The sequence below is a fragment of the Drosophila busckii genome, chromosome 2R (genome assembly GCF_011750605.1).
Source record: "Drosophila busckii strain San Diego stock center, stock number 13000-0081.31 chromosome 2R, ASM1175060v1, whole genome shotgun sequence".
Lineage (NCBI taxonomy): Eukaryota > Metazoa > Arthropoda > Insecta > Diptera > Drosophilidae > Drosophila > Drosophila busckii.
The window spans coordinates 16,986,954-17,010,386 of record NC_046605.1 but is presented as its reverse complement, the minus strand read 5'-3'; the positions used below and the strand labels follow the sequence as shown (position 1 = coordinate 17,010,386).

General features: G+C 42.2%; 1 protein-coding gene across 4 annotated transcripts; it reads left to right on the top strand.

Annotated features, from left to right (window-relative positions):
- Window positions 1–1,884: 1,884 nt before the first annotated feature.
- On the top strand, window positions 1,885–22,551 carry LOC108596805 (NACHT domain- and WD repeat-containing protein 1). Of its 4 annotated transcripts, XR_001915063.1 has the most exons (18): window positions 2,337–2,531; window positions 2,584–2,900; window positions 3,577–3,743; window positions 3,807–3,951; window positions 4,047–4,212; window positions 7,215–8,118; window positions 8,177–8,640; window positions 10,564–11,011; window positions 11,086–11,212; window positions 11,307–11,418; window positions 13,273–13,455; window positions 16,323–16,418; window positions 16,478–17,561; window positions 17,619–17,861; window positions 17,917–18,233; window positions 18,468–18,546; window positions 20,753–20,948; window positions 21,226–22,551. XR_001915063.1 is itself a non-coding variant. In XM_017982914.1 (17 exons), exons 1-17 carry the CDS (start codon window positions 2,337–2,339, stop codon window positions 21,261–21,263), a joined length of 5,085 nt encoding a protein of 1,694 aa, XP_017838403.1. In that variant the 3' UTR covers window positions 21,264–22,551. The 4 variants fall into 4 exon arrangements, 3 of the variants coding, with proteins under 3 accessions (XP_017838401.1, XP_017838403.1, XP_017838402.1); XM_017982914.1 differs by lacking the exon at window positions 20,753–20,948; XM_017982913.1 differs by lacking the exons at window positions 20,753–20,948; window positions 21,226–22,551 and adding an exon at window positions 20,433–20,731.
- The last annotated feature ends 882 nt before the right edge of the window (window positions 22,552–23,433 follow it).

The window sequence follows — 23,433 nt, the reverse complement described above, 5'->3', positions numbered from 1 at the left end:
GCTGGGCTTGGTCATGGTTGTGGCATGCTCTTTGCGTTGCCATAATGGAAGTCATTTGACACCAGACACCGCTCACTGACAAAGGCACATCAACAATAACTACAACAACAACAACAGCAGCAGCAACAACAATGTGTATTACCTACACACATACATGTGCATTAGTCTGTGTGTTTGGCTATTAATTTGCAGGACCTCAGTGCTAGTCTTGGCCTACTTTTTGCCAAGGCTATTGTATTGACCAAATTCGGTGCTGTGCCGGAAATTGACTAATAATGGAGTTAATCGTCATAACGATCAGCCAGCTGGCAAATATCTATTATTAAAGACTGCATACAACGTGTCCGTGTGTATGTGTGTGTGTGTGTTTACTTTTAGCATTGACTGTAAGTTACTCTAATGGACGCTAAATGCGCGTATATAATTTTCACATCATTGCAAGTGCTTTGATTCACAGCCCCATTCTCATTAGAAGCAATTTCGTTTTCACCATTAAATATTTATTGGCTTAACGTCGATATATGTAGGTTATAGCTTGGATCGAAAATGGGCTTGAGGGGCGGTGCACAGGAGCTCAAAACTATTGGAGCGTAAGGCTATTGCAGGGTCGCTTTTAGTAATTGCAGCCGCCGGACTAAAGGCAACACACGCATTTGGCTCGCACCTTTTGATTGAGATAAACACATATAGCAAAGGCAAGGCTGAAGGAAGCGAGCACGCCAGCCAGCCCGCCAGCCAGCAGCTCCTGCTGCCGGTCCTTGTCCAATACTCAATCGAGCAATTTAGCCAACTCAGTGAAGCGGAATTAATTGCAATCGATTTTGTTAGGCGCACAACAGACAACACTAGGAGTCTTCATTTTTCTTGTTTCGCTGTATGCGTATGTGTGAGCTGCTGTCGCCTTTTTTTTATTAAAGCTGCGCAGTCAACATACAACAAAAATAATAAATTGCAATATTTGTAACTGTTTGGCATTTAAGCATACCGAACAGTAAACACAAATAGGGCATATAATTACGCAAATTATTTGCTTTTTGGTAATTATTAATTTATGGCTGCCACATTGGCAGCTGCCAATGCAACGGTTGCAATTAATAAATAAATTGTGCTATGTCAATAAATCGTAAAACATTGAGGCATATAAATTAAATTTCATTTGTCAAATTAGCAGTGATAGTGTCCAGCGGCGATTCTAATTTGTGAGATTCAAATTCTTGTGAAATAAAGCCAGATAGAAATAATTATTATAATTAATAATTCATTAAAAGGATAATTTAGAGCGACTGTTTTCAGCATTTAATATTAACATAATCTTAACATAGTATCAGTGAAAGCTTAAGTTTGAATTTATAACTTTGTTTATCGATAACAAACTTGTCAAGCCTTTTAACTTAAAAGTAATGAAACGTTTTCTTTTACATTTTGACCTATTTCAATAGAAGTTATGTTCATAGATAATCTGCTGAAATGATTTGTTCTTGTCATTGAAACTTTCAAATGCTTTGTGTCAACTTTATCTCACTTTTTATTCGATTTCATATTATTTTTTTGCTGGCTACAAGACTCTCTCAATCGCCAAGTGCAGTCAACTGTTCACATTTCTCTCTGTGCCATTGACAGCGATGATCATAAAACAGCAATTCCCACCAAAAACTTTTTCCATCTTGTTTATCATGCCTCTGCATTCGACTGTGTGTGTGTTTGTGTGCGTATGTCCGTGTGTAGCCAAAAAAGTTTTTTACATAAATTTTGCTTGCCGTTTTAGACATACCATAAATACATTTTGTGCTTTTCAATTTGTATTTTGTATCTGCAGCAACCGACAGCGGCAGTGGCAGCGGCAAAAATAAATAAATAAAATCCAAACCCAAACGAGAAAGCCACAAGAAGGGTAAACTTTTGCAACAAAGCGGCGGAGCATCGAGATGCACAACTGGCAACTGGCAACGGTTTTGAGGTGGAGGCAAGCGTAGCTTTGTCCCTGTTACGCGTGCCAGTTGCAAATGGATTGAGGCTAACACGCATACAAACACACACACACTAAAGTGAAAATACAGTGAAGATTGAAACACACTCCCAGCTGCAGAGTTACAAATGTGCAGTGATAGGATACTCAAGCGGATGCTTTGATATTGAACATGTGCCAAAGATTTCAGCTGCTGGAAGCTGCCACAAGTGCGAAGATGCCGTTTGACTTTGGCCAAGTTAAGTAAACAACGCAACACACAAACATTTACAAAAGCCAGCAGCATAAACAATCAATAAAGCACAGGCACAGTTTGTCAACAACAGTCGCATCCGTTTAAACCAACCGATATTTGGACTTGTTCCACGCAATGGCGGCGCCCATTGACGAGAGCGTGTTAAACGCTCTGCGGGGCGTAACCAGCGCCCATACGCGTCTGCCCAAGCCGCTGCTGATTAAAATATATGTAGCCAGCTTGAAGCAGGAATTCAATCAGGAGCGACGCATGTTGCTGGAGCTGGTTGGCCCCGAGCTGCAGTCGCTCTACGATGATCGGCAGATTGAAGTGAGTTTCCCATTATATTTATTAAATGCTAGTCTCAACTCTAATTTGTTAGCTTGAAATTGTGGACATGCACTTTGGCACTGGTGCCTTGGAAGTCAGCATATTGGAGCGTGATCCCTACTTGATGCAGGACTTTCTGCACGAGATCGACACTTGCCATGCCCACTCAAAGAGTGTCTTCTTTATGGCACTAATTGGCGATGGCATTGGGCTTGCCCCCTTGCCCACACACATAGATGAGGACATATTTTCCGCGTTGCTGCAACTGACAACGGACAATGATGAGGCACTGTTGGCCCACTGGTATGCCAAGGACACACAATTGCAGTCAGAGGCCGTGTGCCAGCGCATACTCAAACAGGACTATCGGTGAGTTGAGTTGGGTTAGCGCGAAATTATCCTTGCAGCGAATTCGCGCCGTTTTGTTTTGTTTGCAAACTCAATTGCAGCTGCAAAGCGCAAATATTTGTGCAACTTATAAGGCAACAATGGCAGCTGTTGGCATAGAGGATTTTAGCTTAGAGGACGGCGCCTCAAACCCAGCACTCGGCAGCTGCCAATTTCGTTTAGTGCTAAATGACAGTCTGGAGAGAAAAAACGAACAGAAAGTTATGACAAAATAAATAGCAAATGACATTTAGTTTAATAGCATGATTTAGTGAACTATTTGCACTAGACGCAAACGAAAATAAAATATGTACACTAAATAAAATAAACAAGGACATTCAAAGTATGAAATATCTAAAAGGCATTTAATAAAACGCTTATTTGATAACATCAATCAATGTATGTTGCGCACGAAATTTTAATAGGCATCAAAAATCGATTTAATAAAATAATGCGATTAGCTAAAGAAGATAGATGAACTAAACAAAAAGTAAAGTGAATGCAAATAATACTTTAAGGCTTTGCGACCAAAAAAGACGAGAGATAAGAGCCTGCAGCACTTGCATAAGTAAAATAAGCAATAAAACAAGTGTATAAGCAATGTTGCTTAAAAATTTACGAGCTGAGAGCGCAATTCTAAATCCGTTTATGCTTGCAGCTCGTTGCCTACGGAGACTTGGCTGACAGAATCACGTCGATTGCATCAGTTGTTTGAGCAAAGCCTGCAACGTCTTTGGGCCAATAGCAGCGCCAATGCGGAGCTGCAGCAGCGTGTGCAGCAACTGCGACGCACGCAAATCGAGCAGGAAGTGCTGCGAGCTATGGGTAAGTTGGCATCAGGTCGTTTCTCGAGCGTATAACAAGCGGCATATGTCAATCCATAAACAGCTCATTCCAGTGAAAAGATACTGGCAGTTTTCCGGGAACGCGCCGCACAGTGCAGCAAGCGGGATGTGGAGGCCAGCGAACGGCTGCGCAAAATCAAAGATGAGTTGACCATGAACCTGTCGACGGATAATCACACAACGCTGGTGTAAGTTGCAAGAGGGAAGCCCATTAAGTTAATTGTTATTATCATTGCTGTTTGTTTCGATTGCTTTTGTTGATGTTGTTGTTGGCGGCCTACAGTGTGCCTGGCAACGCGAGCAGCGACGCCATAGATCCGGATAATGAGGACCATGAGGCGTACTTGAGCAAGTTCAAGAACAAAGTCACCGACAAGCTGCGTCTGTTAATCGAGGCGCACATTACAAATGATCCCGATGTAATCAAGGGGAGGAAAAAGACTGTGCAGGTGAGTCAAATGTAATTGTAGCCTAACCCAAAGCGCATCCCCTATCACAATTAGCACAAAGTGCTGCTAAGCATTAAATTTAATTTAACTTTTAAAGCCTGTCTGTCGAAATTTTACCTTCCTGAGCTTTAGCCTGGGAAGACAACGCACCTGCTCGGATGTGTTCTTAGCTTAAAGCAAAGCGTTTTCAGTCATAAATTAATTCCGGGAATTACAAGAGAGTAGCAGCCAGCGGCAACTCAAACTGTGGCATTTACATTCTCGACTTGAATTTTTATTTCATTTCATCTGCTTGCTGTTCTTGTTGTTTTTAGCTTTGCATTTGGTTTTGAGTGGGAGTCACCAACTGCTTGTGCGTTTATTGTTTATGCTCGCATTTATGTGCCCCAAATTGCTGCAAGCATGTTAATTAAATGTGTGCCAAAAGTTTTGTAAATTATGCTCCAAGTTTGGTTGTAAACAATTCTCTTGGAACTAAAGATATAGCTTTGTTAAGATTTATAGTAAACAAGCTCTAATGGTCAAAATACTTAGCTTTAGCTTTTTGCTAAAGCCATTTCTGCTGCATAAAAATGCAAATAAAAGTCTTGCTAAACATTAAATTGAAAATCTCATTTGCGCAGCGCATTTTCACAATATCCGCTATCCGTTCTCGCCCAAGTTATGCGAATCATTTATGGAAATGCAATTGTGAGCAATGCATAATTTTCACTCTTCAAGTAGCACTCACAACCAGACTCGGAGTCAGCTTTAGACCAAATGCGCACTAATACTTGGCCAGCTTACATTTACTTTGGGATTTGCATACTCATTGAAGCCACAGAAAGCGCTGCCATTTATATGTTTGTAGCCTTAATTCTCATATTTCGGACAGCGTTGATTTATGGGCGAGTGTCCGAGAGCATATAAACTTGTAATCTGTAAGTATTAGGCAAGCTATATTTTATGGCTGCACAGCAGCAGACAGACAATTTATTTCAAATTAGTTTTCTTGGGGGGGGGAGCGGCTCTAGCACCGAGACTGTATTATATTAGTGCGGCTTTCCAGTTGTGTGCTGTTATCATTTGCAGCAGCGTGTGTATTCAATCTGCACACCTGCGAAATTGAATTGCCAACTGGCAAATAGGAAAATAAACAAGCCAACAAAAGAAAAGAAAAGAAAAAGGAAAATAAAAACAAAACCCAAAAACCAATAACAAGCCATCTCTTAGCTGCTTGGCATACTTTGGTTTGGCTTTCAATGCCAAAAACTGTAAGCTGTTGGCTAAATTGCCAAGCCGAGGCGAGCACAGCAGCATAGGGGAGTGCGGCAGGGCAGGCTGGCGCTATATTTCCGGACTTGCCACTGTTCTGGCCACGGTCGGTGGCTTTCAAATGCGCTGGCGTTTTAGCTTTTGTTAAAAGCATTTAACATTTTAACTTGGGCAAAACCGAAGGACGCTGCACCATTAGCGAGGGCTGGCAGTTTCTCTCTCTGGGCTGCCAGAGCCTTTAACATTTTAGCTGACATATTAACACACTTACACACACACACACTTACACACAGACGACCATGCGAAAGCTGCGCTTGTTTTGCACTTAACGACGCCAGCAACAACAAGAACTATAAACTGCATTCAGGCATGTGCTCTGTTAAGATGAAAGCCCTCGCTGCGTTCATAATTTAAAATCTAAGCACCAGGGCTGCAAACCAGCCATTAAAAAAAAACAACCTCAACCTAATTGGATTTAACAAAGTGCTCCAACACATGTGTCTATGCCGCAGGTGCTCAAGACTTGAATTATGCTCCCTGTCAAGTGTGTGTTTGAAGTGGTCTGCAGCCCTGCTAAGCATGCTTCAAGTACTGCGCATCCCTCAAGGTAGTGCAGCACTTTGACAAAATGTTGTGGCATTTGAAGTCGCAACCAAGAAATGTGTATGTAAAACGCACACGAAGCATCTTCAGCAACCACTCAAGCGGCGCATACTTCTGCGGCGACAACGTGGCGTATGCGCAACTTTTCTCGAACGCAATCGAAAGCGAGCTGCTTGTCAAGCTAATTAAACCATCTCCAGAAGTGCCATTCATACCACTTGCTGTTGACCAACCCACCACACGTTCATCAGAAACAGAACAAGATGCAGTCAGTTTTAGATATTTGTTGGTGTTGGCAGTGAGCATCTGTTCAAACTGATGAGCAAAAGCAAAAGCTGTTTATAAGAACAAAAACACTTTAAGATGACATATAGCACACAAGCATAACTATGCGTACTCTATTGGCTATATAAGTGCACTGTGCGAATTTTAGCATAAGTTGAACCATATTCAAATTCTTAGTGCTACGATCGCAAAATGTGGCGGCCGGCTAATTATGTTATTGTGGCGGACGCTCGATCAGCAAGCTATGAAAAATCAAAACATTGCATATTTACTTGAGCAGTGTAAAAGAATAACTAAAAGTTGAAGATGGAGAGCACTCGAATGTGTTTGCATGTATGTGTGCGTGTGTTTGCGTAGGGAGGCTGCTGACTACTTGTTAGTGGCAAATATGCCACTGCCAGTCAACGACAACAAACGACATCAGTGACAGCGACACCAACTCCGAGAGCTGCAGAGCTCACGACATAGGACTTGGCACACAGCAGGTGGCGCTGTCAGTGGCAGGTAAACAAAGTTACGTGAAAACACACGGAAACTCAGTCACAGACGAGCGCTTCAACAGTTTGAGGTCGACTGTGTGGCGTGAGAGGGCGAGTAGGTTAGGCAGACAGCAGCGGATGACACTTTGGCATAATATATGCCCCGGTCAGGAAACGAGCCTGGGCCCTCTTTTTTATGCGTATGTGTAACAAGTGCCAATGACAGGCAAACATTCATACAAACAGACAGACGGACAGACGGACAGACAGTCAGGGAGACGGTTAGGTCCAGTAGTGGACAGGGGTAGTTCTGGGAATTGGAGGAAAGTAGCTGTCTATTTGAATCGCATTAGTAATATGCCATTTGATACACATTTGCAGGAAATCTTTCATGAGCATGCCACACATCTGCGGTTGCTGGGCGAGCACAGGGGCGTGCTGTTGGAGTCGCGAGTGCCACAGCAGCTGCGACTCAATTTAATGGCCAATTTTCGCAACGGCAGCCGCCATTCACCGTATTTCATATGTGGCGCCTATGGCAGCGGTAAAAGCGCTCTGATTAGCCATCTTTATGACCAGGTGGGCAGCTGGTTTGGTTCGACGCGTGTGCATCGCGTCATTCGCTTTGCCAAGGCCTCGCCTCGTTCGGCCTATAATTTGGAGCTGCTGCGCGTCATCTGTCAACAGATATCGATTATATTCAACATACCCGAGGGCTATTTGCCCAAGGATGCGTCTTTCGATCCGCTGTACATCAGCAATTGGTTTCAGAATCTGCTGCGCCGCATCGAGGACATGAACAATGATGTGCTCTTTCTGTTCATTGACGATCTGCATCTGCTGAATCCGCTGGACTGCGACATTGTTGCTGCACTCTCCTGGCTGCCCACCTCGCTGCCCTGGAACGTACAAATCATTTGCAGCTCCACAACGCCACTCGAGCAACTTAAGTTTACGCCCATGCAACGCGATAGATTCAAGTCGGCTGAGTATCAGTTTCATCTGAGTCAGGAGCAGAATGTTACGCAGCTGCAGCTACCCAAGCACTGCAACAAGGATGTGGACTTTGTTAGCTATGTGGAGCAGCAGTTTGATGAGCTCGAAGAGCATTACGGACGACATTCGGTGGCCAGTCTGGCTGCTTACATTAGCTGCTCTGAGTATGGCCTCACAGAGACGGAGTTGCTTGAGCTGCTAATGCCCATCGACGATCCCGAGTCGCTCATCGATACGCACAACGGACACTTTAGCTTCGCTAGCTTCAAGAAAATACACAGACAAATGGGTAAGTTGGGTTCACTTGTTAGCTTACTTCCCTCTTATTTTATTGTTTATATTTTTAGACAAGCATATGCTGCTGCACGACAAGATCATGTCGGGCAAGGTGCTGATACAGTGGCGCCACAATTACTGCGGGCTGGTGGCCAAGCGTCGCTATATGGATGTGGAGCGCACTCGCAATCTGCACATGGAGCTGGCCAATTTGTTCTTTCCGCAGGACGAGGACGACAGCACGCTGGAGAATGAATCAACCAAGAGCGAAACCAAATCAGTTATTAGCTGCAAGGAGCGCGGCGCAGAGGCGCACAAGGACAAGGAGCGCGAAAAGGACACAGTATCCGCGGGCCGCAAGTCATCGTCCACACACCACAACGACGATACTTCCACCTTCTATAACCCCATTGCGGCCGATGTTTCCTACAGCATGCGCCACGTCGAGGAGAGCTGGCATCATCTGATGCGCTCCGATGACACGATGCGGTTCAAGCAAATCGCAGTGTGCAATTTTGATTTCCTGCTTGCGGCGGTAAGCTAACAAATCCCTCTTGCCGTTTCCCCTGCCCTTGCCTTTACCTAAGCTTTACCCAAGCAGCCAGCAGTCATTTTAACGAGCATTCGCAATTAGTGCAAGCTGTGGAAATTAGTTTTACGTCTGCTTGGCTCTAAAATCAACTCGATTAGCTTTATTGTGTGTGTTTGTGTGTGTGTGTGTGTGTGTGTGTGTGTGTGGCAACAACAAACAAGTTGCACAAATAAATTGTTTCGTTGCACAACGAGTCCCAAACTCTAGTCAAGAGACTCGTAAAATGCAAGAGAGAGATTTACTTAGGAGACGTTTCCGCTTGACTAAATCTGAGCTCACAACTTTCGTATTTAAAGCAAAACTTTGGACAAATATTTTGTTTTACTTGCGCGCACAATAAAATTTTGTGACTGAAATTGAACGGAAATTTGAGCTCGACTTTGCTTTTTATGCTTGTCTGCATTTGCTGCTCTGTTGGTATTTATTGATTGCTTGGAAAGAAATTGTTCACTTGCGTTTAAATAAAAGGTTGCCACACTAAAGATTAATAAATGAATAAATTTTTATATTTATCGAGTTGCAATTGCTGCATTTGCAATTATTCGCTTTAATGCTTAACATTCATTTAATTTTCTATTTTATTTCCAAGAAAATTATTCCGTGGCAAATAGAATTAACAATGCCAGCTCTCATTTAGAATGCTTCCAACTTAAACACTCACTGCTATATAATTTGTAGCTCAAGTTTTGCAAAACAATTGTTTGTTAGTCCGTCTTGTCTCATTAGCTGCTTAATTGCTGAGCAAAAAATGTCTTCATTCATTATGAAACTTGTGCTGGGCACGAAAATTCCGCAGCTGTCCAAAAGTGCAACGAAAAAATGTGCGAATGGCTAAAATGAAATGATTATTTAAGCAGCTTTGGCGTTGACACAAAACTTAAATTGAAATTGCAAGCGACAGTTTAAAAATTTGTCAGCGCTTGGCTGCGTGCAAATAAATTTAGTCATGCAATTGAGCGTGTTTCAAATAAAATGATAAAATTATGTTTATTATAAAAAAGCATTTGCAACTGCAACAGATAAACTCTGCATATACGTGCCACATAAAATGTAGCATGGCTATATATAATGACTGACCTGTTTTTTTTCAATTAGACGAATGCATAAAAGTGCAAGCGACAAGTGCTAAGCGAGATAGAGAGAGAGAAACACAACAGAGCAAAGCACAAGTTTGATTTAATTAACATTTTGTGAGGCAGCTACAACTGAAGGTCAACACACACACTTGCTGCAATTTGTTGCAGAGAAAAAAGAAGAAGACAAATATAAAGAAAATTGTGGATAGCAAAGCTTTTAGCATGACATTTCGTTTCAGACTACGTAGCTAAAGTTACAAATGTCTAATAATCATGGCTGCTGCATAGACTTAGATGGCTTACAGAGTCTCAGCTTGTCAGCTGTGCTCGTGTGTATGGAATTTTTGCTCATGCATTGCTAAAATAAAATAAATAAACGGCACTTGAGCAAAGCTTAATTGAAAGCTGGATGTTCCAAATGCTCAAGATATTTCGGTTGCTATTTGCATTTGCATTTGCAGTTGAGTTAACACATTGTAAGGCCTAATGCGGCGTATGCGCAATTTATTATATAAACTCTGCCTCTGCCCGCAATGTTACATTAAGCAAAGCAAATATACGTGACGTATGCGTAATATTTGCCAATTGACATGTTTGCCTTAAACAATGCCAGCAGCAACAGCAGCAGCAGCAGCTGCACACAATCGATAAATTTTGTAATGCTGCGAGGCAACGCGACGTATACGTGATTTACCCACAATGTAAAATTACAATATTTTTATTGTACAATAAATTGCAGCTCTAACCTTTAACCTTTTTAAATTCCTATTTCACATTTCATTCCTTGCAGGTGCAAACGGTCTCCATTAGCTACCTGCGCTGCCTGATTGAGCACGTACGCTGCTATATACTCGACCGGGACATCGAGCTTATCTACTACACCATACGCAAGTCGAGCGATGTGCTTACGCGTGATCCCATGCAGCTGGGCTCGCAGCTCATCTCGTGGCTGCGCCCCATAAGCGAGCACGACGACGATGACAACTCGCTCTTGAGCCTGACGGTGCGCTCGGCCACAGCCTGGTGCGATGGCTATGCGGTGCCGCTGCTAGTCCCATTGACGGGCTGGCTGCCCGCGCCGTTGCCATCGCAGATACGCACGATGACCGTAACGGGCACTGGCGTCATACGCGCCGTTTGTGTTGCCCCATCAAAGCAGCATCTGATACTCGCCACCAATTCGGGCGATGTGCAACAGTGGCACATCATGAGCAATTCGCTGGAGCATACGTACAAGGGTAAGTTTGGACGAGGCGGGCGTGGCTCTTTAGCTCGGCTGCTAATCAAGCGACTGTGTCTGTGACTTTTCCAGGCCACACTGCAGCCGTCACGTGCCTGCTGGTGGCGCCACAGCAGTCACAACTGCTGCTAACTGGCTCCGAGGATGCCCATGTGCTGGTCTGGCACGTGTCCTTGCGCGAGAAACGAGCGCACATCAAGTAAGTTACGCGCATAAAAATCACAGCCATCCATATTAATGCTTCGTCTGTTTCTTGTTTTCTTCTTCTTCTCCGTCTCGCTTTTCACCTGCAGCGCACACACCGCACCCATTACGGCCGTGGCCGCTGGTGTGAATAACACGCTGATCATTAGCAGCAGCGAGGATGCAACCATCGCCATCACAGACCTGGCCAGCGGCAAACTGGTGAGCTCATAGTCTGCCCCTGTTAACAATCTGCTCCACTCCCAGCCGCTTGCATTGCCAGCGGCAAAGTGAAAACTGCATTTCACTGTTGCCTAATTGCAAAACCAAACCACAAACGAACCACATTAAACAAACCACATACATTTGCAAAATTCTCAAAGTCAAAAACGTTTGCTGCTTGTTGCTTTTGCTGTTCTTCTTGTTGTTGTTGAGTTTGCTGGTCGCTGCCAAAATGTGGAACAGGTCATAATTTGGCTACAGGTTTCTGCCTTGTTAATATCCTGTTAACATGCAGACTAATGGCTATATTTATTTTTAACTTACAAAGTACTCTTTATGCTTTTGGAGTCTTTACATTATGATTTTAAATACTTTCTATTGTATTGTATTTTATTTTAAAGTCATAGTCCAATTTAGAAAATATCATATCACTCTAATTTTGGTTTTGTAAATATTTAATGCATTTAAAGCTAAGTTCCCATTTGTATTCAATTCAATCAGGATTATCTGCTATTAATTTTATTAAAATTTATAGAGGATTGCTGCTTTATAAAATAGTTTCATAAAATGTGTCTTTCTTATCCCGTAATATATTCATAATTTTGTTTATATGCAATTTACTTTATATCTGCGAATTTGATTCATTAAGTATACGAGCTGTTGCCAGAGTATACCATACACACATCCAAACTGCTTTGAATTTAGTGGAATTTAAATCAATGAACATCATTTATGAAACTCACTCAAATAAGTTTTAGTAACAGCTAAAGCATAACTGCTATTCTATCAACACTCATTTCGCAAAATTTAAGCAACGCCAAACACGAATTTCGGCTTGTGGCCTCGCCTCGCTGGCAAATGAGGCCCAAGCGTTGTTAGCCGTTCATGTTCATGTTAGTCATAAATCATATTAAGTTGAAATTTCGCCGCCGCACACACACACACACACACACAGATACACAGAGAGTGAGGCACACGCATATTAAACTGTGATTAACTACAATGCAATGTTTGCATATAAAGTGCGCTGAGGAAAATGCCCTTGGTGCTTGGTGGCTGTCCGGGTCTCGGCCCATGTTCTGTGGAGTGTCAGCGACGCCTGTTGACATGGGAGGCATACATATAAATTAGATTTATTGCCACTTGGCTGTGGGGCATGCCCCATGCCGCTGCTGCCCGCTCTCGCTGCAGCTAAGAGCTAATTTTAAGCTCCCCAACTGCATCAAATTGGCTGAACATAAAAGTTGGCTTTAAGTGCAGTTGGTTTTTATTACTTTTTCGGTTGGTGCTTTTTTTTTTTTGTGCGCAACACTTTGTGGCACATGATGACTTGGCTGGCTGGCAGCGGCAAACACATGCACAGGCATTCGCATGAAATTACACGCGCTTATTAAATTAATTACAATATTACGTATACGCCGTGTCATCGTCATGCTGGCTTTGCTTTCATGTGCGACGTGCTGTGCTTTGGCATTTCAAAGTTGGGGTAATTTATCAAACTCTTGTATGACTTTCGGCGTCTGGCACGCCCACAAAAAATGAACAATACCGCCCACATACATATAAAGAGAGAATGCCAGGCGCATTGACAACATCGCATGCCACGTGGTAATTAACTTAATGCATACAAAATGCGACAAACACCAACACACACAATACACTGAAACAATGCGAAACACGTCAGATGTGTCACGCAACCAACCACCCAACCACCCAGCCACCCACCGCTTAAATCTTACAGCTTATGTGCCCCACTTGCGCCCATTAAGTTATATAAGCAGATCCTTATTGAACGGCCATCAATATATATATATATATATATATCTGTATTTGTTTGCTTGTATAATCCATTAGCAACATCGCATAAGCTATCATCGTGGACCAGTCACCGGCATTTTGGTTGCCGGCGCCTGTGACGTTCTCATCTCGGCCAGTCACGACAAGAGCATCTGTGTGTGGGATCTGGAGAACTATGCGCTGCTGAACACCATGCAGATGACAAGTCCAGTGCTCAAAATTGACATCTCCTGGAATTCGGTGAGTGCTAAAGTATTTTGCTTTCATAACTACTCAGCTGCCATTTTCAAGTCAATCCGCTTACAAAACTTCATGCTCTAATTGTAATTCAAATGGCAAATTCACAAATTCTTTGGAAATTTCAATGCTGTCTACTTAGCACTGCAACAAAACCAGTATAAATTATTCATGCTAACGCACAAGAGCAGTTGAAATAGAATTGAATTGAATCAGGTAATAATTTCGTGATAATTTAATAGCCCTAAGCGTAAAATATAAAATTCTATGAATGTCTTTTTATAGGGTTCGCTTGAACGAGCTTGAATTAGTTTTCGTTTGAATTACATTTACGAAAATGGAATTCAATATTTGTGCAAATCCAATTGGAAAATCGATTAGAGTAAACATAACTTTGCAAAAAAGTTACATATAGAGAAAGCCAGAGACTACATTTTGCATTAATAAATACTTTGCTCTAAACACAAGTAACCAATTTTATTAATTTAATTGGAGCTAATTTACTTCAGTCTTTAATTTTTTGTTTTTTCAATGAAATTAAATGAAAAATAATTGGTGTTGCTGTTGTTAATACAAAGTTGTTTATATAATAAAATTTTGCTTGTGTTGCTGCTGCTTATTTGAATAAATAAGCTATAAAAAAAACTACATATGTTGATAAGTTTCATTACGCTTAAATGTTCAAGTCTAACTCTAAATTTCGTTCTCTGTATGCTGTGGCCAACACTTTAAGTCTTAAAGCGCTTCAAGTGTTGCAAATTCGTTTGAGACTCGAGAGTGAAACAATAACAAAATGTATATTCGTATACAAAATGCCAATGGTTGGAATTTGGAGCAAAGTTTTACAGTATTTTATGCAGCAGCAAGCGCTGTGATAGCAACAATAAATGTCTGTATATATATCCGTATGCTTAAAGATGCCGAATATGCTGAGGCAGATAAGGCTGACAAGCGCTTCAAGCTTTTGCCTGCTCGGGCGCTGTGGAGCTGTTGGGTTTTGCCAACTAATAAGTGTGCTTGGCTTCGTTTTGGGCATGGGTGAAGGCATTACGAGCCAAATCCTTTGTTGTCAATCAGCTTGACAAAAAGTACCAGCCAGCAGTGTCTGCCTGCTGTGCTTATGTATACATATACATATATCTATATATATGTATGTATACCTATGTGTCTATCAGAAAGTATAGCATACTTAGCGGCAATTTGGCACGCAAAAACAATATCAAGTTGGGTAAACAATGCGCTGGGGATAGGCATAACAAAAACAGCTGCGTGACAATTGATGCGCAGCCCAAGAGCTGCAGCTGCTTTCAGCTTTCAGTAGCTTCATTTGCTTACCCAAGGCTCATGGTCATGTTGTTATCGCAGCTACCTCAAAATTCACTTAACGCCAAATCGCATTAGAACATCATTTTTGGCGTAAATTCAACAAAATTGCCTATATGTGGGCAAATTGCTTGCTGGCGATAACAAGCCTGTAAGCGCCTTCAGTTACACACTTAAAGCGTTAAATTTCGACGCTACTTTGACAAAATTGAAATGTAATTTTTGCACCACACACACACAAACACACACATGCATACTTTTGTCCTTGAGGCAAGGCAAACGCTTTTTGGCAGCATTGTTGCTACACGCCGTTTGGCTCCTAGAACAGTCGTGTGGCAAATGGCAAACGGATATCAACTTTCTTACACTTTAACCCACATCCGGATGGCTCGCTAGCACGCTAAATGTTAGATGCGCACCCCCTCCGCACCGCCCCGCTCACTGACGCTCCCCACTCGTTGCTGGCCACATTCTTAGCTGTCGTATTCCAGACATTTCCCTCTTTAAATTGAAATGTTGCAATGCGCCAAATGGCAACAACGTGGGCCAAACGTCCTTGCCCCAAACGGGCAACATTGTTGCGCATCCTCTAGTTGTTGCTGGCTGGCATTTTTCAATTTTTTATAAAAGACTGGGCTAAAAAAACTGCACTCAGCCTTTGGTCTGCACTGCAAATTAAAACTTGAGTTTATTAAAATAACAAAGCGTAACATGTTAAAAGCAACTTTTATTGTTTTAACAGAGCTTTTAAATAATATATTACATATAGATTATTTTATAATCTTTATATGTGCGGCAATTCTAGCAAATTAATTATCATAATATAGTATAAAGCTTTAAGTTTAGATTTAATTACATACGGAGCATATGCAGCCTTCTCAACCTGTTGATTGGCTTCCTGTTAAGTAAATTACGAACCAATCTGCTGCTTCCGAGCTCCTCTCATACACCCAGCGACTGTCACATATCATCCGCAGAATCTTGTTTCAATTAATTTACATGCATTTTCCGTATAACCGTGGAAGTTTCCGTTAGTGAGCAGTTAACTTAAAACAAAAATGAAGGATAAGTTACGCAGTTGAATTTATCTCTTTTACTCTTAAATTTCACGCACTGATTCTCACTCCAATATGATCTCTCTCGAATATTCTCAGACATGTCTCTCTAACATTTAAGCGACGCTGAGTAAAAAATCAACTTTTGTAGTAACAATATAAAGAATTCCAGTTAACTGTCTCTTGTTTATTTCAAACAACTTTGTCTTCTGCAATTAAAAATCTTAATTTCAGTTTACTTAAACAAATTAAATTTATTTAGCTGCCAATTTTTGCGCAGTGTACTTTGGCAGTACAAAGGGTCAACTGTAGCAGCATGGAATGCAATTTATTAATATTTGATTGGGTTCGCTGGGCTGCGATTGGATTGGCGCTGCGGATTGGCATTGAATGCTTCAGTTGGTCTCACCTTTTGTGGCTGTGAAATTGCTGGGAATGCATTAAAAATGGCCGTTGAAAATGTCAATTAATGACGCTTAATGTGCATTGCAGGTGTTTCTGCTGGCGCTCTGCGAGGACAATGCGCTCTATGTGCGCACCTTGGCCACGGGCAAGGAGCTGCACACGCTCAAGGGGCACAAGTCGCGGGTGAGTAGCACAAGTGGAGCATGTGGTCCGTTTAATACTCATGCCATTCGCCGCCACAGATACGCACCATTTCCATAGGCAAGGACAGCCAACGTTGTGTGGTGGGCTGTGAGGACACACGCGCTCTCATCTATGACATGCATGCCGGCAAGCTGGTGCGATCGATGCCACCCAATCCGGGTCCCGTTACGGCCGTCTATGCCATGGACAATGATGACTTTCTGATCACCGTGGGCGGCAACAAGATCACCTTCTACTCCTTCCGCAACGAGGAGCTCTACATCAATCCCTACTCGCGCCATCAGCGCCGCAAGCGCAGCCTCAAGCGGCACACGCTCGCCCAGCGCTCCCCCTCCACCACCTTACCGCCCATCACGTGCTTTGATCTGTCGCGCGACTCGCAGCAGCTGGCCATTGCCTCGGGCCGCAGCGTGCATCTGATGCGCATCAATACGCCGGAGTATCAGTGCACGCTGGACGGGCACAGCTGTGTGGTCAACTGCTTGAAGTTTGCGCCCAATGGCGAGTTTCTGGCCACAGGCGGCGAGGATCGTTTGGTGCAGATCTGGACATTGGCGCTGGGCGAGATCAATCATACGTTCAAGGCGCATGCAGCGCCAGTGGTGCAGCTGGTGGTGCTCATGGACTCGCTGCGTGTGCTCTCCAGCGATCGCGACTCCATGCTGCTTGTGTGGATGGCCGACTCCGGCAATCTACTGCAGACCATACAAGGACCCTACAAGAGCTTGGCAGTGACCAACAACATGCGCTTTGCTATCTCCACCAATGGCGACAATACGCTCAAGATCTGGTCGCTGACGCAGGAAGACGAGAAGTTCCTGGTCTCGCACTCCGATGAGATCACCTGCTTTGAGATTAGCGCGGACAGCATGCATGTCATAACGGGCTCGCGCGACATGTCCTTGAAGGTCTGGCAATCCATTGGCGGCAAGCTAAGCCAAGTGCTCGTGGGCCACAGCGATGCTGTCACCTGTGTGGCTGTTTCGGTGACCAACAAGACGCAGGTGATCTCCGGCTCCAAGGACATGAATCTCATCATTTGGGATCTGCTTACTGGCGAGGATTTGCATACGCTGGCGGGACATCTGGGCGCAGTTATTGGCGTAAAGGTATCCGCTGATGGTGCGTATGATTATCTTGCATCTTGGCCAGCTTTATAATCATTGCGCGCACTTTTAGGCTCCACTGCTGTGTCCGGCAGCGATGACAAGACGCTTATTGTGTGGGAAACCAAGCGCGGCTTGGCCTTGACCTCACTGCAAATGCATGTGCCCTTCACCCACTTCGACATAAGCCTGGAAGTCTCGCGCGTTATGGTGCAGCTGGTGGACAGCTATAATCTGCCGGTGATCTGTTTGCACAATACGCCGGCGCAGTATGTTAAGCTGCCCACCTACTCGGGACCCAGCAAGGATGTGGAGGGTAAGTGCCGCTCAACATTTTGCATTGCCAGCCACTAATCTGCGTTTGGCCACAGATCTGCGTCCGCAGGGACCGAAGCGGCAAATGAAGCGACTGCTGAAGAAGGAAGTCTCGTTGGACACGTACACCTGGCAGAAGAAATATGGACATCTGACCTCATCTGTTATGATGGCGCAGGTGGATGAGCGGCTTAAGCGCCGCTTTAGCGTCTCGGCCAGCATGGAGGAGATCTCGAAGATAGCCGAGACCAAGACAGGCGCCTCGCAGGCAAATCTTGGGCCGGAGCAGGCGGCCTTGGCGCAGTCGCAGCACTTTGATCAACTGGAGGCGTTGTGGAACAAGCGTTCGCCGCCACGACGTCGCCACAATGCGGTAAGTCTGGCAATTGCCACATGCTACATGCAACTTGCACCTCACATTTGTTGCCGCTTGTGTTAGAGTCTTGTGTACGTCTAGTGCTGGAGGCACTGCGTCCAGTGTGCTTTTTGTAGCGCCGCTCTCATTATCAGTTGATTATGATTTAATTTATTTATTTTATGTTTTTATGGCTTTGTCTTTTGTACGCTTACACAACTGTAATTGCAACTGCAACTGCAACTGCAACAGGGTTTGTCTCGTCAGACCTCGCTGGTGGAGGATCGCTTAGAGTCCTCGGACGATGACGAGTATCAGGACGAGCGCGCAGGTATGTTGTCCGCCTCCTACGACCACATCCATCTGCTCGCACGCTTCCCCGGTATCCGTACACTGCACGATGCATGGAAGACGAGTAGCTTGCGCGTCAGCCGCAGGCGCACCCGTACCAAGTTCTATGTCAGCACGCCACCCACCAACCACAACAGTAACCACCACCACCACCACCCAAACAACAACAACTCGAATCCAAACCACATTGACCTTAACGACAAACAAAGCATACGCAGCTCCAGTTCGCAGCTGAGTCCAGCTGTAGGCTCAACGCAAGTGGCGCCTGATTTAGTGCGTGATCTGCTGCAGGCGGAACGGCGTCCAGTCTCCTTGCGCCAGCTGCTGCAGTGGTCCAGCATCAGATCCCATCTGTGGCGCAACCGCAGGCAGCGCAACTGCCAATCTTTGCAAGCGCATTTTCGCATTAATGCGCCAGAGCAATGTGAGCGGATCACACCACTCATTGTGGTTAGTTCGCAGTCGTCTGTGGAGCAGCTGGCGCCAGCAGGCGAGACGCCAACTGCCACAGTCAGCGATAAGAAACGTGATGAGCCAAGTAGCTCTTGCGGTTTCTTCAAAATGTTTCGCGGTCAATCCGCTTCAAAGGCCGAAAACGCCTCAGCCGGCTGCAATGACTGTGTCACCCAATGACCCACCCACAACCCCCAACAACAACTGCTACACTTTGGCAATTTCTACACTACACTACAGTACTTTAGTTTACCATTTCTCTCTAGCACTTTAATTTATGTCAACAATTTTTTATCAATTATTTAAATTTGCCATGCGTAGTTTTGTATATTTATTTAAATAAAAACGTTTGCCAATTTTGTTGTGTATCGTAGTTTGTTTATTATTTTTTATATAGTATGTAGTTGTGTGCGTTTTATAAAAGTTTGCAGTTCAAATTCAAGTACAGCAGGTAAGTAATTTTTAAACCAAATACAAGCAGCAATTAAAAAGTGCTGCATACTTTTAGCTACCAGCGTTTAAATAAAACTCGCGCGCACAAAAGCGCGCTGCAGTGTTTTTTCCACCAACTGCACAAGACGCGCTGGAAAGTATTTGCTTTGGTTTATTTTCGCTAACGCATATGTGCTCGTTGCGTATTAATTCATTTGGAAGCAATGGAAATTGCTATCAGCAGAATTTCAGCGCGATTAACTCAAAAATTGTGTCATAAAACGAATAAAGCAATGCCACATTCGCCATGTACGCTTTTAATCAATTTAATTGCATCAACAACCAATTAAAGGCAATCAATATATTTTGCTACAGTTACAATTACACACACATCCACTATGTATGTATGTGTGTGTGTGTCGATTGAAATCTGATTTTCGCATAAATGCTTGCAGCACTTAATTGAGGTAAGCGACGAGTGTAATTTTTGCTTTCTCCCATTTGAATATTAGGCATGTGTTGGAACTTATTTACCATGTTCGTTACGTATGCCCACAAGATAAAAGCAACTCAAAACTCCAATCGGCATTGCGATAAGCAAAAATAATAAACCAAAATTCAAAACATTTGTATCATATGTAAATTTGACTTTGCTTTGATTATATTTTGTGCTTAATGCGACTTTCAAGCGTAATTAAGCCGAAACCAAAAGTTTTACAATCTTTTTCACCTTCACACTTTGTCTTATGCTCTTGCTCTTTGCATATACTATATATGTATGTTTGTCTAGTTACTCTCGATGTGTATATAAATTTAAATATTTGCTCGAAAGCAATCGCTTGAAATTTCTTTGTGTGTGTGTGCCAGAAAATGAAATGAAATTTGATTTTTTCGTTTCGCATACATTTGCTGGGATCACAATCAATATGAAACAATCAACCAACGCCAACCACCAACTACCTGACCACCAACCCACCACAGCGCACAGTTTAAAAACCAGTTCACGCAGCTCACTGCAACAAACCCCACAGCAACAGTAAAATACAATATAACAATAACAATAACCATAACAATGTCAGCAATGACAAATAATCGAATTATAAATGTAACGAGCCATTATTTAGCACTTGGCTAAACAAGAATTACTAAGAAAAGTTTTGCATTTCCTTTAGCGAAATAATTGTTTTCAATTGGCATGAACATTAATTACACCACCAAACCAATTTCCGCTAAAAAGCGCAAACAAATTTATTGAGCCCCAGTCGAGCACAAAACTTAATTGCAAACTTTATACTTTCTAGACGATTTCGACGAGTTCTTTTAGGTTCGTTTCAATGCTCAGCATACAAGCAAACAATTTTTGAAATACAATTATAATCAATTAATAACAACATATATTAAATACACAAACTAAGTATCTGCAAGCGTAAATATGTTAGATTGTACTTAGTTGTTGGCCCACCCGCCTCGAGAGAGCGTAGAGAACAGCAGCTCAGAGTAAGTACCACTAAAAGTAAATAATTTATGCATAACATAATAGAATATAATAGAGTATAGAGTGATGCTTAGCTTAGTTACAATACAAACGAGCTTTTGGTATATAATTTGCTAAAGTGTAACCTACACAACAAAAAAAAATCACCTGCAATTAAACATATTTATATTAGCTGGCTAATATAATATCAATGGGCAGAAGATATGCTCTAAGCATGCTTTTGGCATAGCAATTAAATACTTTTTTAATAATAAACATAATTTTTTTCATGCTGCACAGATCACTTCGCTACAGGAGGAGGATACCACAAGGGATAATCTGTAAGGCAATTGATTGCGGGCTCTAACTCTAACTCTGGCGCATACGGTTAATCACAACTTATAAATAAGTCAATGTTTTAAATGATAAGCAATAAGCGAGTAAATGGCAATTAGTCACGCTTCAATTTCCACTCTACTCAGTGATCTGTCTCTTGCAATAATTGTAGCATACTTTTGTGGGCACACATGTGTTCCATTTCCTTTTCATTTCTCTTGCTGGCTATGTGAATCTAAACTTTGCTATGTCTGTTAATCTATTATGATGTTTAGTTAACTTTTGGCACAGCAAGCAAACGAGCTTAGGATTGTTGGAATGCTTCTGGCACATGGCACATACTCGAGTTAAACTCAACCTTTTGTTTATCTTAGTACCTAGTGTTAATCTATCCTCAAAGCAAACAAACAAAATTGTAGTCAGTAGTCTCTAAAAGCAAAAACCACCGTCTCAGACTTTATAGAACCTAGCGTTAGTTAAGAGGGTAAAGCGAAGCAGGCGAATCATTTTGAGATTTTAATGTTGTAGAGCTGTTTTATTGTACTTGTTGTTAGTAGTAGATTTAAATGTATACTTATACCGAAAACATATAGAAAATGTTGCTAATATCTAGAGCAAAGATGAAATGCAAATGCACAAACTCTAAAGGGGTTAAAAGCGTTACTATGCTTAACAAACATAAATAAAAAATTAATATACATATGCTGTAATAGCGTAAAAGTAAATGCTGAAATACGAATTACAACAACAAACATAAAACATTCGAGGCACACAAATTTAATTTGTATATATTAACTGTACTCTGATTTTGGCAACATATCCAGCGCTAATATATATATATTGTAACTATTATTGTTGATTAAGCTCTGTTCTAAACGCACAGCTCTTAAGTTCAGCACGCACCTTAGAATACTTCAATAACTGTCTGACAATCAGAAGTTCTTGCCTAGAACAAAAAACCAACAAGCAAAACCAAAATAAAGAGAACAAATAACATTTCTACAGATATTTCTATGCATGTCATATGTGAACTTGTTTAATCTCTAACCTAAGAACCCACACAAACCGCACACACATACTAAATATAAATATAAAACAAAAATTGTAGAACAATGTTAAGCAACAAAAACAAAAAGCAAAAACAAAAGGGTTAGTCAAAGTAGCTAAGTTCTTGGCAAACAAACTTGTTTTGGGCTTTTAGCATGTAGATTACTACACTACTGTGTGCTAAATGTACTAACAATAGAGCATTGTCTATGTCTATTACAAACATTAAACTCAACTTTACTGGAAAACAACTAAAAGTCAAATTGTTTCACTTCAATGGTCAATCAATGAGCCGTGGACTGGCCGACAAATTAATGACAAAAGGTAATTATGATAATTGCTAATTAATGCATGAATTAATATAGCAAACACACGCATACATATGCACATACATATGTATGTATATGTTGCAGGTGTCAAATCACAAGCGAAACGATTAATTTAACGCGGTTTGCACGTCAACATTTAATTAATGCATTCCCAGCTTGCTGCCTGCTGTGTTCTTAATACATACGGATAGATATGTATGCCATATGTATGCCGTTGGCTCGGCTTGAAGCATGCGACAAATCCGACCGCATCAGCAAGCAACAATAACCGCAGACGCAGCCATTTTGTTTGCACTGTCTAATGAGAAAAGTTTTGCGCAAAACATTGACAATGAATGGGCTCTTGATAAGCAACAGTCAGTTACACTGCCTGCAAGAGAGTGACAGAAATAGAACGAGAGAGAGAGAGAGAGCACGACTTGGGGACTGCGGGCGTTATGCTGACGACCCCGTTTAATATAAAGGCAGAAGCACACACAAATACATGCATACACTTTACTCATGCAAAGACAAACATATTGAGTGCTTTTTAAACTTTAGTGGAACTGAACTAATGGCGCGATTAGTAACTGAGGGTTGGCTGAACTCAAAGCTGCATAAAATTATGCTTAAGAACATAGACAGAGACTAATATGTCTGCAGTATAGAACGGCTTAGAAAACGTTTTGGAATCTATATAGACACACAAAATCAAACAAACAATATTATATACCAGAACTTGTAGAAAATCGATCGCATGCATGTATAATAAACTACAACCTATAGCCAGAATTTAAATTACACTTTTTTTTAAATA

Coding starts and splice junctions, on each gene's coding strand:
- LOC108596805 (XM_017982912.1), top strand. CDS start 2,337: ATGGCGGCGCCCATTGACGAGAGCGTGTTAAACGCTCTGCGGGGCGTA. Junction 11,419..13,272: donor ACCTGGCCAGCGGCAAACTG/GTGAGCTCATAG, acceptor ATAATCCATTAG/CAACATCGCATAAGCTATCA. Junction 17,562..17,618: donor CGTAAAGGTATCCGCTGATG/GTGCGTATGATT, acceptor GCGCACTTTTAG/GCTCCACTGCTGTGTCCGGC.